This window comes from Leucoraja erinacea, chromosome 11 (assembly GCF_028641065.1).
Source record: "Leucoraja erinacea ecotype New England chromosome 11, Leri_hhj_1, whole genome shotgun sequence".
Lineage (NCBI taxonomy): Eukaryota > Metazoa > Chordata > Chondrichthyes > Rajiformes > Rajidae > Leucoraja > Leucoraja erinaceus.
The window spans coordinates 9571727-9590109 of record NC_073387.1 but is presented as its reverse complement, the minus strand read 5'-3'; the positions used below and the strand labels follow the sequence as shown (position 1 = coordinate 9590109).

The following is an 18383-nucleotide window of genomic DNA, read 5'->3' as shown; positions in this document are numbered from 1 at the left end:
TGTTTCTGCTCTGTATGTCTAAACTAAACTAAACTAACTCCTGGCTTAATATTGTTCTTGATTCTGTATGAAATGGACTCTCTATACTTACCCTCACAAACCCTTGTAATATCTTAAATAGCTTAGTCAGATATTATTAAAATGTATCTGTTAATTTTCCATTAATTTGTGGCTGACTAAGCCAGCCATAAAGAGTTAAGTGTATGTAGGCTTAACACATCCTGATTAAAAATTGATTCAGTGATTGGACCCATATTCCTGGCAAGCAGAACATAAGTTATAATTAGAAATTTGTTCCGATACGTAACAGTTTGTTTGATGTGGGCTGTCCCACAATATGTGAGGAAAGTTTGTCACTGTTAGTGTCACTTCATATCATTGCTTAAACAGACTCTGGTGCTACTGAGACTGCATCTCTATAGTCTTGTCATGTTTCTTTAAAACATCACATTATCTGTTACAATTTAGACAGCTACATGGATAGAGGGATATGGGCCAAATGCAGAGAGGTGGGACTAGTGTAGGTGGGACATGTTTGTCGGTGTTGGCAAGTTGGGTCAAAGGGCCTGTTTCCCCACTGTATGACTCCATGATTTACTCTTAAACTGTGTGGGTTATTATTCAGGTGATTAATTAATTTTAGCGTTGCTATCTCTTCACCTGGAGGACTTGATACTTGCTTACAAATGCTCTTTCACCCACAGGTACCAACTTCACTGTGCAATCTTCAAAGATAAATGCACCAAAAGCATCAATCCATGATTTTGTAAATAGTGTGGTCTCCTTGAACTGATTGAATGTTTACTAATTTGTTATTTATGCTTGTTCCATTTGCAGGAGAGGGAAAGGAGATCTCCTGCCTTTAACCTCCAGATCACGCCTTTCTCCGATGGCGTGAGTGCTCTTCAGATCTACTGTATGCAGGAAGGTGTGAAGGTACATATTGCCCCATCTCCAAATCAAATTCCCTTCTTGAAATTAAGAATGATAGTAATCACAAAGATTAAATGACAAAAAGGATGACGGGGACAAGACAAAAGGACATACATTCCCCATTATCCACCAAAAAATATTTCTTGCAGATGGATATATCAAATTGATATTTTATTTAAATCTATGGAATGGTACATCAATTATGTGAAAAATTAATGTTATTGGACCCTGCAAAAAATGTGGCTAACTCTGTAATAATGACTAATTTCCTGCTTGTCTTGTTTACGCCACATATCATATTTGGGTAGATTACTGTTAAGGCCAAGGTTCTACTATGTTCGAGTTAATCAGTTTCAGTAGCATTTTTAATTTTTATGATTTACAAGGACGTTGAAAGAAGATGAAATGATGGGTTTCAAAGGAGAACAAAATAAATATTTGAAGTTTAATTATTTCCAGAGCTGTGGGGGAAGAACAAAGGGGTTGATGTAAATGGATGGCTTTCACAAAGACATTCCTAAGCATGATTATCAAATAGTCTTTCGGTGTTACAGTGGCTTGCAAAAGTATTCATACCCCTTGAACTTTTCCACATTTTGTCACGTTACAACCACAAACGTAAATGTATTTTATTGGGATTTTATGAGATAGACCAACACAAAGTGGCGCATAATTGTGAAGTGGAAGGAAAATGATACATGGTTTTCAAATTTTTTTACAAATAAAAAACTGAAAAGTGTGGCGTGCAAAAGTATTCAGCCCCCTTTACTCTGATACCCCTAAATAAAATCCAGTGCAACCAATTTCCTTCAGAAGTCACCTAATTAGTAAATAGAGTCCACGTGTGTAATCTAATCTCAGTATAAATACAGCTGTTCCGTGAAGGCCTCAGAGGTTTGTTAGAGAACATTAGTGAACAAACAGCATCATGAAGCCCAAGAAACACACCAGACAGGTCAGGGATAAAGTTGTGGAGAAGTTTAAAGCAGGATTTGGTTATAAAAAATATCCCAAGCTTTGAACATCTCACGGAGCACTGTTCAATCCATCATCCGAAAATGGAAAGAGTAGGGCACAACTGCAAACCTACCAAGACATGGCCGTTCACCTAAACTGACAGGCCGGGCAAGGAGAGCATTGATCAGCGAAGCAGCCAAGAGGCCCATGGTAACTCTGGAGGAGCTGCAGAGATCCACAGCTCAGGTGGGAGAATCTGTCCACAGGACAACTATTAGTCGTGCACTCCACAAATCGGACCTTTATGGAAGAGTGGCAAGAAGAAAGCCATTGTTGAAAAAAAGCCATAAGAAGTCCCGTTTGCAGTTTGCCACAAGCCATGTGGGGGACACAGCAAACATGTGGAGGAAGGTGTTCTGGTCAGATGTGACCAAAAGTTTGGCCTAAAAGCAAAACGCTATGTGTGGCGGAAACCTAACACTGCACATCACCCTGAACACACCATCCCCAATGTGAAACATGGTGGTGGCAGCATCATGTTTTGGGGAGGCCTTTCTTCAGCAGTGACAGGGAAGCCTATCAGAGTTGATGGGAAGATGGTTGGAGCCAAATACAGGGCAATCTTGGAAGAAAACCCGTTATAGTCTGCAAAAGACTTGAGACTGGGGCGGAGGTTCACCTTCCAGCAGGGCAACGACCCTAAACATACAGCCAGAGGTACAATGGAATGGTTTAGATCAAAGCATATTGATGTGTTATAATTGCCCAGTCAAAGTCCAGACCTAAATCCAATTGAGAATCTCTGCAAGACTTGAAAATTGCTGTTCACAGACGCTCTACGTCCAATCTGGCTGAGCTTGAGCTATTTTGCAAAGAAGAATGGGCAAAAATTTCAGTCTCTAGATGTGCAAAGCTGGTAGAGACATACCCCAAAAGACTTGCAGCTGTAATTGCAGCAAAAGATGGTTCTACAAAGTATTGATTTAGGGGGGCTGAATACTTTTGTATGCCACACTTTTCAGTTTTTTATTTGTAAAAAAATTTGAAAACCATGTATCATTTTCCTTCCACTTCACAATTATGCACCACTTTGTGTTTGTTTATCACAAAAAATCCCAATAAAATACATTTACGTTTGTGGTTGCAACGTGACAAAATGTGGAAAAGTTCAAGGGGTATGAATACTTTTGCAAGCCACTGTATATCATTTGATTATTTTAGTGCTATAATTGTTCACCGTCAAGTTTGTAGGCAGTGAAACATCTGTGTCACTGCTTGAACTTTGTAAATTCAGGATTATGGAGGAGTGAGCATGATGATGACTTTCGGATTAATCCAGCTGGTAGTTGTCAAAGACATGATGGGCCAAACGTCCATAATCTCTACTGCAAATGTCACTCCCTCTGTAGATCTGTTTCTGTTTCCCTGGTGATTTCCAGGAAACTACCACCTCTTGTGTTGAAAAGCAAAGGGAATGTCAGGCATGGAATTCCCACACTTCCATCTGGCATCAGGCCTGATCATTCCTAGAGCCTTAATATACTTCAGATAGACACAAAATGCTGGAGTAACTCAGTGGGACAGGCAGCATCTCTGGAGAGAAGAAAACCATTCCTTCTCTCCAGAGATGCTACCTATCTCACTGAGTTACTCCGCATTTAGTGTCTATCTTCAGTGTAAAGCAGCATTTGCAGTTCCATCCTCCACCTTAATATACTTACCTCTACCACAAATCAGTATGCCTCTGCCTTCCTCCTACATAGACTGCTACAATAGGATTAAGCATCTATTCTGCTGGGTATCAAACTTGCATTTAATTGGTACACATGCACATGTACGCACATATATCTACAAGAGTAATTGTCCATTGTCAGAAACAAATGCATTTGGAAGACAATTGCCCTTTAGTGATTAAATTGGCATGAATTGCGATGTTTAGTTCTGGCCAGTCATTTGTAGTTTGCTTAAAAAGCATTCAACAATCTAATTTGTCCTTATTTCTAAAACAAATGATTGCCTTCCTCTGTAATTATCACCCATCCCTCAATGCTCTGTTAGTCTTTCCTATTCTTTGGTGTATGGTTGCTGGCACTTAAGTTCCTGTGACTTGTAGTTTGCAAGAAAAGTGGGGTTACTGTTGAATGTCTAATTCCTTTCTTTCAAAGAATGGTTGAATTCGTCCAGTTCCATTGCATTGCATCTGACAATAAATGAAGGCCTAGAGGCCCAACACACAGAATGCATCACTGATTGCTTGAAAGGTGGCAATGCAACGTTCATCTATTGACATTTAATTTCCCTGTGTAATCTGAGCTACTCAAGGTGAAGGATAATGAGTCACAAAGGCATACACAGCACCTCAACACTTATGTGTAGGAAAGAACTGCAGGTGCTGGTTTAAATCGAAGGTAGACACAAAATGCTCGAGGAACTCAGCGGGACAGGCAGCATCTAATAACCATATAACCATATAACAATTACAGCACGGAAACAGGCCATCTCGGCCCTACAAGTCCATGCCGAACAATTTTTTTTCCCCTTAGTCCCACCAGCCTGCACTCGTACCATAACCCTCCATTCCCTTCTCATCCATATGCCTATCCAATTTATTTTTAAATTATACCAATGAACCTGCCTCCACCACTTCCACTGGGAGCTCATTCCACACCGCCACCACTCTCTGCGTAAAGTAGTTCCCCCTCATATTACCCCTAAACTTCTGTCCCTTAATTCTGAAGTCATGTCCTCTTGTTTGAATCTTCCCTATTCTCAAAGGGAAAAGCTTGTCCACATCAACTCTGTCTATCCCTCTCATCATTTTAAAGACCTCTATCAGGTCCCCCCTTAACCTTCTGCGCTCCAAAGAATAAAGCCCTAACTTGTTCAACCTTTCTCTGTAACTTAGTTGCTGAAACCCAGGCAACATTCTAGTAAATCTCGTCTGTACTCTCTCTATTTTGTTGACATCCTTCCTATAATTTGGCGACCAAAATTGTACACCATACTCCAGATTTGGCCTCACCAATGCCTTGTACAATTTTAACATTACATCCCAGCTTCTATACTCAATGCTCTGATTTATAAAGGCTAGCATACCAAAAGCTTTCTTTACCACCCTATCTATATGAGATTCCACCTTCAAGGAACTATGCACGGTTTTACCCAGATCCCTCTGTTCAACTGTATTCTTCAATTCCCTACCATTTACCATGTACGTCCTATTTTGATTTGTCCTGCCAAGGTGTAGCACCTCACATTTATCAGCATTAAACTCCATCTGCCATCTTTCAGCCCATTTTTCCAAATCACTCTGTAGACTTTGGAAATCCTCTTCATTATCCACAACACCCCCTATCTTGGTATCATCTGCATACTTACTTATCCAATTTAGCACACCTTCATCCAGATCATTGATGTACATGACAAACAACAAAGGACCCAACACAGATCCCTGAGGCACCCCACTAGTCACCTGCCTCCAACCCGATAAACAGCCATCCACCATTACCCTCTGGCTTCTCCCATTCAGCCACTGTTGAATCCATCTTGCTATTCCTGCATTTATACCCAACAGTTGAACCTTCTTAACCAACCTTCCATGAGGAGAAATCTCCAGAGATGTTGCCTGTCCCACTGAGTTACTCCAGCATTTTGTGTCTACCTCAATGCTTACTGTACATTAGGAGTTAGAGTCATAAAGTGATACAGCGTGGAAACAACATGTCCCAGCTACACTAGTCCCACCTGCCAGCGTTTGGTCCATATCCCCCCTAACTCTGTCCTCTCCATGTACCTGTCTAACTGCTTCTTAAATGTTGGGATAGTCCATGTCTCAACTACCTCCTCTGGCAGCTTGTCCATACACCCACCTCCCTTTGTATGAGTTCACATTTTAAAATGTAAAAGCTTTTAGAAGTTGAAACATAGACAGATGCAGCAAGAAATGGCATTGAGGGATGTGCTGACATTTTAATTGTTGTCCTAATTGTGACTATTGATGGAAAACTCAAACAACTCTCGTCTCACCCTCAAATAATGTAATTGAATCATTGACGTCAGCCTGAAAAAGGACATTTATTTGGTGTCCTTTTGGAATAATGTTACCCCAGTTCGTGAGAACCCCATTCCAGGTCCGGGTTCTGAATGCAAATACAACAATAGAACGTCATCCCTCTCCCTTAACAATTGTTATCAAAGCGGCAATGAATAGAACATTTGCTTCCAATGTGGTCTTCAGGCGTATAGGGGATAGAAGTTCCAGGGGCTGGATACAGAGATAAGGCTCCTTTTCACTGCTCTGTTATAGTCAGAGTAATGAACCCACCCAAGTCAAGTGTCGTCCTGCCCTGGTTCTTTCCCAATCTCCTTGAGCCTGCCTAAGATTGGAAATTACTATTGAAATACATATATTTTATGCTGTGGCACCTTTGCCAATAGGAAACAGCTGCCAATTGAGGAAAGACTTGTATTGCATTAAACCAGCTTCATTTCAAACCCTGGTCCAGAATAACATGCCAGCTTGGTGTAGGTTGACATATTATGTCCATGTGAAATCTCAGAAGTCAAATCTGCATCTCTATCCTGGTGTCATCAGAGAGACCAACTGCTTCCATGTATATATTGCTACATTTGTCAACGTTTCTGAAGTCTCTGCACCAGCCCCAATACCACCCCCAACAGTGTGAAATCATCTATGTGCTATGTCCTTTCTCCTGAAGGCAATAGGAACATTCTATGCATTTCCTCCCTACATCCTCTCCATGACTTGCTGTCTCTGTGATACATTCAGAGGGATGTGTGATACAAAGCAAATGTTAATTGGCTTTAAAAACCATTGTTATATTTATGCTGGTTGATTTTTTTAATTTGTTTTTGCAACACCTAACTTGCTAAGTTTCTGTGAATTACCTTTCTTCACAGGATGTGTCCATCCATGAACTCATCAAACAGCTGGACATACTGGGAGATAATGGGGTAAGTTGGTTTCCAACACAGAGTTGTGCATGTACACAGACTATTACTGTTACAAGCACTGCAACTCGTTTTCTCTTTATAACAAATGTTCCTCCTTCCCCCCCAAGCGTGACGTTCCAGTGCATGTTCGTGTGATAGGAGCTGAATTAGGCCATTCGGCCCATCAAGTCTACGCTGCCATTTATTCATGGCTGATATTTCTCTCCCTTCTAACACCATTTTCCTTCATTATCCCTATAACCCCTGACAACTATACTAATTAACAATCAATCTATCTCTGCCTTAAAAAATATCAATTGAAAGCCTCCACAGCCTTATGTAGCAATGAATTCCACAGATTCACCACCCTCTGACTAAAGAAATTCCTCCTCATCTCCTTCCTAAAGGAATGTCCTATAATTCTGAGGCTACTCTGGTTCTAGACTCTCCTACTAATGGAAATATCCTCTCCACATCCACTCTATCCAGGCCTTGCACTATTCAGTAAGTTTCAATGAGGTCCCCCTTCATTCTTCTAAACTCCAGCGAGTACAGGCCCAGTGCCATCAAACGCTCATCCTACTGTACGTTCAATGATAGTTAATAGTTGATGATAGTAAGCTCACTGTAAACCATGTGGAATTTAATTTACAGGAGTGTTTATTGTCTCTGTAAATGGTACGAGCACCTAGCAGCCATTGCCACCAAGTCTAGTCCGGTCTAAGTCCTCGTTAACATTCAGATGTCAGAGTGGTGTCTGACAGTGAGCTCCACACAGCCCATGTCTGAATTGATACCATCCAGCTGAGATATAGATGCATTGGGGGATGGAGCTGCAGTAGTCAAGGCCCAGGTTGTTATGGAGTCAGGTGGTGTTATCCAGTTCCTCTTGGCCACATGATGTGCTTGCCACTGAGATCCACTTACTAAGACCAACAGCTGATAGTGGTCTGGGTGTGTATGAACTAGCCCTGGCCAGTCCAATCCAACAATGCCATTCTGGGTGTCCCTGACATGCTGAAAGCATAGACCAGGTTCTAAAGTGGATATTTTTAAGGCAAAATTCTTGATTAGAACAGATGTCAATGGTTATTAGGAGAAGGCAGGAAAATGGGATTAGGAGGCAGAGATCAGCCATGATTGAATGGTGGAGTTGACTCAATGGGCTGAATGGCCTAGTTCTTCTCCTATAACTTGTGAACGTGAACTAAATGGGATCCAGGTAACTTGGCTAGCTGCCCGTCTTTCAGCTTGGAGATACCAATCCACACTATAGGGTGAAACCCTTTCTTGGGTCAGTATATTTCCAATAATTGCCTTTAAAGATCATTCATGTTCATAAGATGAATTCATAGGGCACAGTAACAGAATTAGGCCATTCGGCCCATCAAGCCTGCTCACGTTCACAAGTTATAGGAGTAGAACTTGGTCATTCAGCCCATCGAGTCAACTCTGCCATTCGATCATGGCTAATCTATTTTTTCCTCTCAAGCCCATTCGTCTACCTCCTCCCCATAACCTTTGACACCCTTACTAATCGAGACCCTATCAAACCCTGCTTTAACAACACCCAATGACTTGCCGTTCACTCATGACTGGAAACATCCTCTCCACATCCATTCTATGCTGAGCATTTATTTATACCACTGGGTTGCAAGCTGCCCAATCGTAATATGAGATGCTCTTCTCCAATTTATGTTTGGCCTCACTCTGACAATGGAGGAGGCCCAGGACAGAAAGATCAGTGTGGGATTGGGAAGGGCAGTTAAAATGTTTGGCAACCAGGCGATCATGTAGGCCGAGGTGGACTGAGCAAAATTGTTCAGCGAAATGATCGCCGAGTCTGCGCATGGTCTCGCCGATATATAGGAGTCCGCACCTGGAACAGCGGATACAGTCAATGAGGTTGGAGTAGGTGCAAGTAAACCTCTGCCTCACCTGAGAAAACAGTTGGGGTCCCTGGACAGAGTCGAGGGAGGAAGTATAGGGACAGATGTTGCATCTCCTGCGGTTGCAGCAGAAAGTACCTAGGGATGGTGTGGCTTGGGTTGGAAGGGATGAGTTAAGCAGGGAGATGCGAAGGGAATGGTTCCTGCGGTAAGCAGAAAGGGATGGAGATGGGAAGATGTGACTAGTGGTGGGATCCCGTTGGAGGTGGCGAAAATGTCGGAGGATTATGTGCAGTATGTGCCAGCTGATTGGGTGGAAGGTGAGGATGAGGGGAACTCTGTCCCTGTTGTGACTGGGGGGAGGGGGAGCAAGAGAAGAACTGCGGGGTACCAAGGAGACATGTGTGAGAGCCTCATCTATGATAAAGAATGAAGACATCATGGATGTCCTGATATTAAACACCTCATCTCGGGCACAGTTGCAGCATAGGTGGAATTGAGAGTAGGGGAGTGACATCTACAGCTCATTTGGGGTCTTGTACAGGGTGATGCTCAAGGATCCTCAGCTACATTCGGTACCTGTGCAGTGTGTCTGTGTTGATGTAATGTTTTTATGTGCCTGGTTGTGTGTTTGTGGTTGCATGTAGATGTAGTTAAAGGTATGTGCTTAGTATGCAAACAGGTGAAGGTGGCAAATAGTTGTATGGTAAGAATGTTAATATTTCCCTGCTTTACAGTGCACTGTGATTCCCCTTGAAACCACCGTTACTATAAACCCCATCAAGATTGATGTGATGTTAAAAATGTCACTATTTTCTGATACTCAAATCAGTGCTGTCAGCTCAGCTATTTACGTCCAGTCACTGATCTAATATTGAAAGTGGAGATTAAATCTGCTCTGTGCAGTGCAGTGCAGGCAACCAACCAACCTGGCAGTTTGATGATGGCTCTTAATTGTTCAGTGGAAACTATTATTGACATTCTGTATTTCTTGTGGAGTGTGTAGTGCGTTTTGAGTGGAGATGTACTTTAGATAAACAGATTCCAGCATAATCCCTAGTCTGGAGCTTGCGTTTTGTACATCAAAGACCACCAGAATTTGTGGACACCCCATGGCCTAGTTCACTTAGAATAACTAATAATTTATTATATGTTTATTCCTGGTGTTGTTGGACCTAATGTGCCTGAAAAATCATAAGGTTATACGTGATAGGAGCAGAATTAGACCATTTGGCCCATAAAGTCTACTCCGCCAGTCAATCATGGCTGATTTATCTCTCCCTCCTAACTCGATTCTCCTGCCTTCTCCCCATAAACCCTTACACCCTTGAAAGGTGCGGGCCATATAAATTCCATTGTTTCGACATATCCGGTGCATACTCTTTTGTCTTGAAAATCACTGATTTTGACTTCCAGTCGTATGCTATTTATGACTTGAACTGAATGAAGGTCACAGACTGACTCCATCAGAGAGTGTGCCGATTTATTTTTCCAATCAACTATTCTGGTTGTGATGTTAAATAACTGGTCTGAAGATGTATTTGAAGAGCCATATGGGTTGCAGTAGAATTTCATCCACTGTTATATTTCTGCTATTTCACCAGGTATTGCTTGTATTCATGCTGATCTGTCTTTATGATGCAGATGCATTTTAGAGGAAACTATTTATAGGCATTTTATTTTTCCTAGAATCTCAGAAATGAGGAGCAAGTGGCGATTATCCAGGCAAGCACTGTGCTGTCTCTGGCTGAAAAGGTAAAGTTACACGCTTGCTTGTGATCCTTTAGGATTTTTTAAGGAAGTAACACCTTACATGAGGTGGCACGGTGGCACAGTGGTAGAGTTGCTGCCATACAGCACCAGAGACCCGAGTTCGACCTTGACTACGGGTGCTGTCTGTACGAAGTTTGTACTTTCTCCCTGAGAGCACGTGGTTTTTCGCCAAGTGCTCCAGTTCTCTCCCACACTCCAAAGACATACAGGTTTGTAGGTAAATTGACTTATGTAAATTAAAATTGTCCCTAGAGTATTGGATAGTGCTAATGAACAGCGATCGTTGGTCTGTGCAGAATTGATGGTCTGAAGGGCCTGTTTCCACACTGCATCTCTGAAGTGTAAACCTGATAGGACTTGGTTAAAGTAGACGAGTTAGACTAAAGGGCCTTTTTTACTACTATATAACTCTGACTACCACTGTCCATGCCAAAAGGTATGTCTGGGTGAATATAAGGCAAGGGTAGGGTTGAACTGATGCTGGAATCACTTATTTGCTTGCAATTACTGTGCATTATCCTCTGTTCCATCATTCCTAAGGAAGCACATCTTAGTATGTCAACAGTGCATGCTTTGTGTTTATATCTGCAATGCACTGCTTACATTTCCAAAATAGACCCTTTCCTTATCAGTTCTAGAGGGCTCTGTTGTAGTGTCACATAGACAAACAGCATGGAAGAAGGCCTTTTGGCCCACCAAGTCCGGGCCAATCACCTATTTACATTAATCCCATATTTTTATTCTCCCCATATTCAACTCCCAATTGATTCTATCATTCACTTCCATACTTGGTGATTAATGTGCAGTATTTTTCTCCAGACTAAAAATGATAAGATTGAAAGATCTTGATGTTTTTCTTTCCAACGCAATATTTGGTCATTTTGGTTCCTGCCCCAATCCTCAGCCATTTGCACAACCAATGTGTTGTCATTGGCCCTTGGTTGAACCTAACGAAGTTCACCTTAAAATGATTGTCCGTTTTATCTGAAGCATGTTCTTCTTGTACTACCCTGTGGTAATAACTGATCACACCACCTTGTGGAGATGCAAAGAACTGCAGATGCCGGAATCTGGTGCAGAATACAAAGAGCTAGAATTACTCAGCAGGCCAGGCAGCATCTCAGGGGAACATGGATAGGCAACCTTTTTAGGTCAGGAGCAGAAACATCACATATCTGTGTCCAGAGATGCTGCCTGACCCACTGTGTTACTGCAGCACTTGTGTTCTATACCTTTGATCCTAATCTTTAAAGCATGATCAGACTACATGTTTTCCCACACTGCATCTAGACTACACTTCTTCCCACCCGGCTTCCTGTAAAAGCTCTATGCCCTACTCACAATTCTTCCGTCTACACTGCATCTGCACCCAGGATGAGGTTTTCCATATCAGAAAATGTCCTTATTCTTTAGGAAACGGGGGCTCCCCTCTTCCATTATAGATGAGGCTCTCATTAGGGTCTCCTCGATATCCCACAGCTCTATTCTTGCTCCCCCTCCCCCATCCGTAACAAGGACAGAGTCCCCCTTGTCATCACCTTCCGCCCCATCAGCCGTCACATACAACATATAATCCTCCAATGGGATCCCACATCTTCCCATCTCCACCCCTTTCTGCTTTCCGCAGAGACCGTTCCTTCGCAGCTCCCTGGTCAACTCGTCCCCTTCCCACCCAAACCACCCCCTCCCCAGATACTTTCCCCTGCCACCGCAGGAGATGCAACACCTGTCTCTTTACCTCCCCCCTCGGTTCCATCCAAGGATCCTGACAGTCTTTCCAGGTGAGGAAGAGATTCACTTGCACCTCCTCCAACCTCATCTACTGTATCCGCTGTTCCAGGTGTCAACTTCTGTACATCGGCGAGACCAAGTGCAGGATCAGCGATTGTTTTGCTGTACACCTCCGCTCAGTCTGCCTTCACCAACCTCCCGGTTGCTCAGCACTTTAACTCCCCCTCCCATTCCCAATCTGACCTATCTGTCCTGGGCCTCCTCCATTGTCAGAGTGAGTCCCAGCACAAATTGGAGGAACAGCACCTCATATTATGCTTGGGTAGCTTACACCCCAGCGGTATAAAAATTGTCTTCTCTAACTTCAAATCGCCCTTGCTTTTCATCTCTCTCCGTCCCCTCCCACTTCCTAGTCCTCCCACTAGTCTTACCGTCTCCAAAGACATTCTATCTCTGTCCCGCCCACTCCTCTGACATCAGTCTGACCCAAAACATCCCCCATTCCTTCTCTCCAGAGATGCTGCATGTCCAGCTGAGTTACTCCAGCATTTTGTGTCTACCTTTAAGCATGACCCATCTTGCCCTGGATTATTTCCTCATCCTCAGTGGCAAGCCTTCAATTTTCAGAGATCCCACCCCAGTTACTATGGACTCTTCTTTTCCTTGCCATTCTTCCTATCTTTAAAAGCTTTCTTAAATTATGCCTCTGGGTTTCCCCCTCTAACCTCTCTCCTGCTACTCAATCTCCAATTTTTTTGTCCGTGACATTTCCCTTCAAGTGACCTAGTTCAGAAAGAAGATTGGTTAAAAGACGCAGCACAGAAACTGATCCTTCATCCCGCCGAGTCCACACAAACCATCCATCACCAATTCTCGAGTTATCCGTTTCTCTGTTATTCTATTTTCGCATCCACTCCCTACACACTAGAGGCAATTTACAGAGGCTGATTAACCTACAAGCCTGCACGTCTTTGGCATGTGGGAGGAAACCAGAGCACCCAGAGGAAACGCATACGATCACAAGAAGAACACGGTCAGGATCGAACCTGGGTCTCTGGCGCTGTGAGGCAGCAGCTGTGCCACTGTGTTGCTTGAGATGACCCTAGTGTATGTACTCCAGTGGGACAATCCCCGTGTACACTACCCCATTCGCCTTCCCCTCCTCTTCCCCTTATCCCATAACTCTGGCTTTTTTTCCCCTTTTCCTGGTGTGTGATATCGCTGAACATCGAATGAGCCATGAAGCACAAACCCTTTGGACTTACAACCTGCTGTTGTTACTGCTTGTTTGAAACTTTCCTAGCTACCTGTTACCACCTACACCAAATCTTAGTCAATAGACAATAGACAATAGGTGCAGGGGTAGGCCATTCAGCCCTTCGAGCCAGCACCGCCATTCAATGTGATCATGGCTGATCATCCCCCATCAGTATCCTGTTCCTGCCTTCTCCCCTTATCCCCTGACTGTGCTATCTTTAAGAGCCTTATCTAGCTCACTCTTGAAATTATCCAGAAACCGGCCTCCATAGCCCTCTGAGGCAGAGAATTCCACAGGCTCACAACTGTGAGTATAAAATAATCAGTGTTTGCCAAGGTTATTCAATCTAAATTGCCCTTTGACTACAAGTGTAAAATTCAATAACTGCTGAGTATCCAAGACTGGTGCTTGTAGCTATGCTGCTTGAATTTCTTTTCATTGACCTCTCTGAAGAAAAGATATCAGATAAAGTGAAAGTCGAGCTGATCTGCTGAATCCCCCTCATTCCCTTCTCACCCTCTCATTCACTTCATTTGTATCTCTTTCATTTCTCCCTCTCAATTCACTTCTCCCAATTTAAATGTTCCACCTTGTGTCTCACTTCAAGAGTTCTGCACCAACCTATTGATCACCTTCTCAAGACTTCATTCAGCATCTTCCTTAGATCACACCTCAAGGAAAATGGCTTAAATAAACACGTATCATTGAGACTGATGACATTTTTTGTGTTATTTCATTATATTCTTTAGTTGTCAATATTTGAGCACAGTACCGTCATGTATGCAGGAGTAAACAATATCGTTTACAGTCAATGGGTTTAAGTTATTGCAAGGCACCATTTGTGTGACTAACTCTGGCAGATTGTATGTTTAGATCTGAACCACAGAAAACCTATATTGCCCTTCTCCCTTATCAATTATTCTAAATGCTATGTAATGCCACAGAGCTTTAGTTTAGTTTAGAGATACAGCGCGGCAACAGGCCCTTCAGCCCACTGAGCCCACGCTGACCAACGATCCCTGTACACTAGCACTTTCCTACACGCTAGGGACAATTTCATTGGGGCCAATTAACCTACAAACCTATAGGACTTTTGAGTGTGGGTGGAAATCGGAGCACCTGGGGAAAACCCTCGCAGTCATGGGGAGAACGTATAAACTCTGTACAGGCAGCACCCGCAGTCAGGATCGAACCTGGGTCTCCACTGCTGCGCCACCATGCCGCCCCTTAGCTGATGTATTTGAGTTTTTCTGCAAAAGATATGTCATATGAATTCCTACTGCGTATAGTTTTATGTTCAGATTAAAAGCATATGAAGCTGTAGGATTCACATCTGCTTGGATAACTGGTAATGTGATACGGCTGCTTTGTCAAACTCTAATAGTTGTGGTTTATGGAAATCTTGGAAGTTAATGACCTGCTGCTCTCTAGTGGTTATACTGTGGAATTGCTTGTGCAAAACTAACATCTGCAGTTCCTTCCTACACATAAAGCACTGGTTTAACTCAGTGGCCCTGGGTGCATCTCTGGAGAACGTGGATAGGTGACGTTTTGGGTCAGGACCCTTCTTCAGACGGAAGTGCTCTTGTTGTCTGATTCCAACTGTGAGAGATTTCAATTTTTGCCATGTCTGGTTGGAATCTGTCCTGGATGCTTTCATAAATAACCTGCCACCTCCAACCACCCCATCCAAATCCATCCACTTCAAGCGGCCTTTAACCATTTTATGCAATATTAGTTTCATTATGTAACATTTCTTTTGGAAAATTCATCACAGTGGGCCACTAGTTGCTACAAGTAGCTCTTATGAATGCATATTTATGCAACGAGTTGGTCCAGAGACCACATGTGCTGCTAATGCTTGCTAAATGTGTGGAGCAGACAGATTGCCCTGTCACTGGTGTGCAGACCTAGTTTAATAGTGCTGCCATTTCAGGGTGCAATGATCCAGCTCACGCAATCTCTTAACCATGCACAGCTGAGCAAACAATCCTCATCCTCAACACTATTTGAGCATGGGCAGCTGAGAAGTACAGCTCTCCCTGTGACAGAAGATGGACAGAAAACGCTGGAGTAACTCAGCGGGTTGGGCAGCATCTCTGGAGAGAAGGAATAGGTGGCATTTTGGGTCGGAACCCTTCTGCAGACTGAAAGATAGAGAAGGCCAGAGCAAAACAGGGCCAGGGACAGACGACCTCAGGAAGGGTGACATCCATAATGGCCCATTGTTGACTGAGGAAGATGTGCTAACGACAGAGATCCCCGTCTCCCTGTGACTGCCTGGCTCTCCACTGGGGGCTCCATCTTTCTCTCGCATCCCACAAACCTGGGGGTTGGCAGGTTAGTTAGCTGCTGTAAAATTGACCCTAGTCTGCAGGTAAGTGGTAGAATCTGGAGAGAGTTATGGGAAAATGAAAATAATTTTAAAAAATGGGACTATTGTGCGTTTAGTGTAAATGGGTAGTTGATGGTCAGCAAAGTGGGCCTATTTTGATGATGCTGAATCTCTCTACAAATCTTGTCTTAATGTACATCAAACATTTGTAGGTGATATGAGGATTTCACTGACTGTTGCAATGTTTGCCAGGTAGTTGAGGCTTTCTGCATTTCTTTAAATTTTGTCATCTAAGGTGTGAGCTGTGACTCCTGACTACAGTTGCTCCTAAACAGGTTAAAGAACAAAGAACAGTACTGCACAGGAACGTGGCCCCTCAGCCCACAATGTTTGTGCAGAACATGTGTTCTCATCTGCCAATATATGATCCATATCTCTCTCCATGCACTTTGATATGCCTATTGATAAATCTCTTAAATGCCACTATCAATGCTGCCTCCACCACCATCCATGGCAATGCATTCCAGACCACCACTACTCAATGTGTAAAGAAACCTGCCCAGCACATGAATTCATAACTTCATAAGATAGGAGCAGAAGTAGGCCATTCGGCCCATCGTCTACTCCGCTATTCAACCATGGCTGATCTATCTCTCCTTCTTAACGCCAATCTCCTGCCTTCTTCCCATAACTCCTGACACACGTGCTAATCAATTAAACATCTCCAGTAAACATACCCCTCTCACCGTATAGCTATGCCCTCTAGTGCCAGACATTTCCACCTTAGGATAAAGGTTCTGACTGTCTACTCTATCTATGCCGCTCTTAATTTGATATACTTCTATCAAGTCTCCCTTCAACCTCCGATGTTCCAGCGAAAGCAATCTAAGTCTATCCTATCTTTCTCTGGAGCTGAAACCCTCTAATCTAGGCAGCATTCTCGTAAATGTAATCTGGGACTCAAAGGCAACCACTGTGCTTTTTCAGTCTGAGTGGTGTAGACCACCTTTCAGTAAAGGAGGTCAGGTTAAGTTGGGCTGCCCTCTTACAGTGACCATTGAAGATAGATCTGCCTGCACAGAGCCATCATGCAAAAGAACAAGCAGCAGGCAGAACAGACTTTCTACATTGGGTTAATTAGGCTTTGCAATCCCGCAACAGTTTCTATGTTGTATGGAATTTGGTGCCTCTAATTCTCTGAACAACACCACATTCTGTATCTTTCCCAGTTCACTCCAAGCAAATTCTCAATGCCTCCTGTGGGCCAGTGGTCACTTGGAATTTTCTCGAGTTTATTCAAAATATGTTCCACAATAAACTTGTTAATCCTGCATAATTGAGGTCTGCATTCTATCAATTGGATCTGTATTAAAGGCTGGTTCTTGAAGGAGGGCCTTTGGCCTACAGCAAGAAAATTAATAGAATTAACAAACAAAACGCAATAGTTAGGGTGGCATGGTGGCCCAGCGGTAGAGTTGCTGCTTTGCAGTGCTAATAGCACCATGGACCTGGATTTGATCCAAACTACGGGTACTGTCTGTTCAGACATTGTACCTTATGACCGCATGGGTTTTCTCCCAGATCTTTGGTTTTGCCCCACGTACAGGTTTGTAGGTAATTGGCTTGGTATAAATATAAATTGTCCCTAATGTGTGTAGGATAGTGTTAATGTGCGGGGATCACTGGTCAGTGCAGACTCGGTGGGCCGAAGGGCCTGTTTCCGCACTGTATCTCTAAATTAAACTAAAGTGTTTTGCAGCAATTCTATAGTAACTTTTGGAAACCTTTTGCCAGCAGAAAGGGAATGTAACTGGACTTCTGTCAAAATAATGGATAGACAAACAAATAATTTGGGCCAAAGTAGATGGGTCTAAAACACAGGAAAGCAGAGGTATTTAGCTTTCCAGAACACTTGTTGCATATTTTCATAACTTTTGGAAGCCATGTACCAAATCCTTATTACTGTTGAAAGATCTTTAATGACGAACAGTGCATATTCCCTCAGCTCCAAGTATCTCCACCACCACCCATCTCATCACACACTGTAGAAAAGGAGGAGCATGTTACACTATAGGTTAATACAGGCATATATTTACCAAACCCTTGTATGAAACATTGCAGTCACAGTGGTGCAACGGTAGAGTTGCCGCCTTACAGCAAAATGCAGCGCCGGAGACCCGAGTTCAATCCCGACTATGGGCGTTGTCTGTATGGGGTTTGTGCGTTTTCCCCGTGACCTGCGTGGGCTTTCTCCGAGATCTTCAGTTTCCTCCCACATTCCAAAGACGTACAGGTTTGTAGGTTAATTGGCTTCATTAATTGGCTTGATAAATGTACAAATTGTCCAGTATAAAATTGTCCAACTTCCAGTATAGTTCCTGGTGGACTCTTCAGAAGGTACAAGTTACAAGATACAATGAACAGTGCCCTATAACTAGTGCATGGAAGTATTGTGACTTTAGTTTAGTTTAAAGATACAACGTGGAAACAGATCCTTCAGCCCAACGAGTCCGCATTGACCAGTGATCCTCGTACACTAGCACTATTTTACACA

At 43.1% G+C, this 18383-nt stretch overlaps 1 protein-coding gene across 1 annotated transcript in view; it reads left to right on the top strand.

The window, feature by feature from the left end:
* Positions 1-18383, top strand: part of jakmip2 (janus kinase and microtubule interacting protein 2) — a 224883-nt gene that overhangs the window by 185792 nt on the left and 20708 nt on the right. Inside the window, exons 14-16 of the mRNA XM_055643376.1 lie at positions 838-936; positions 6811-6864; positions 10422-10487. Coding sequence (XP_055499351.1) covers positions 838-936; positions 6811-6864; positions 10422-10487 — 219 coding nt within the window. The remainder of the gene's footprint in view (positions 1-837; positions 937-6810; positions 6865-10421; positions 10488-18383) is intronic.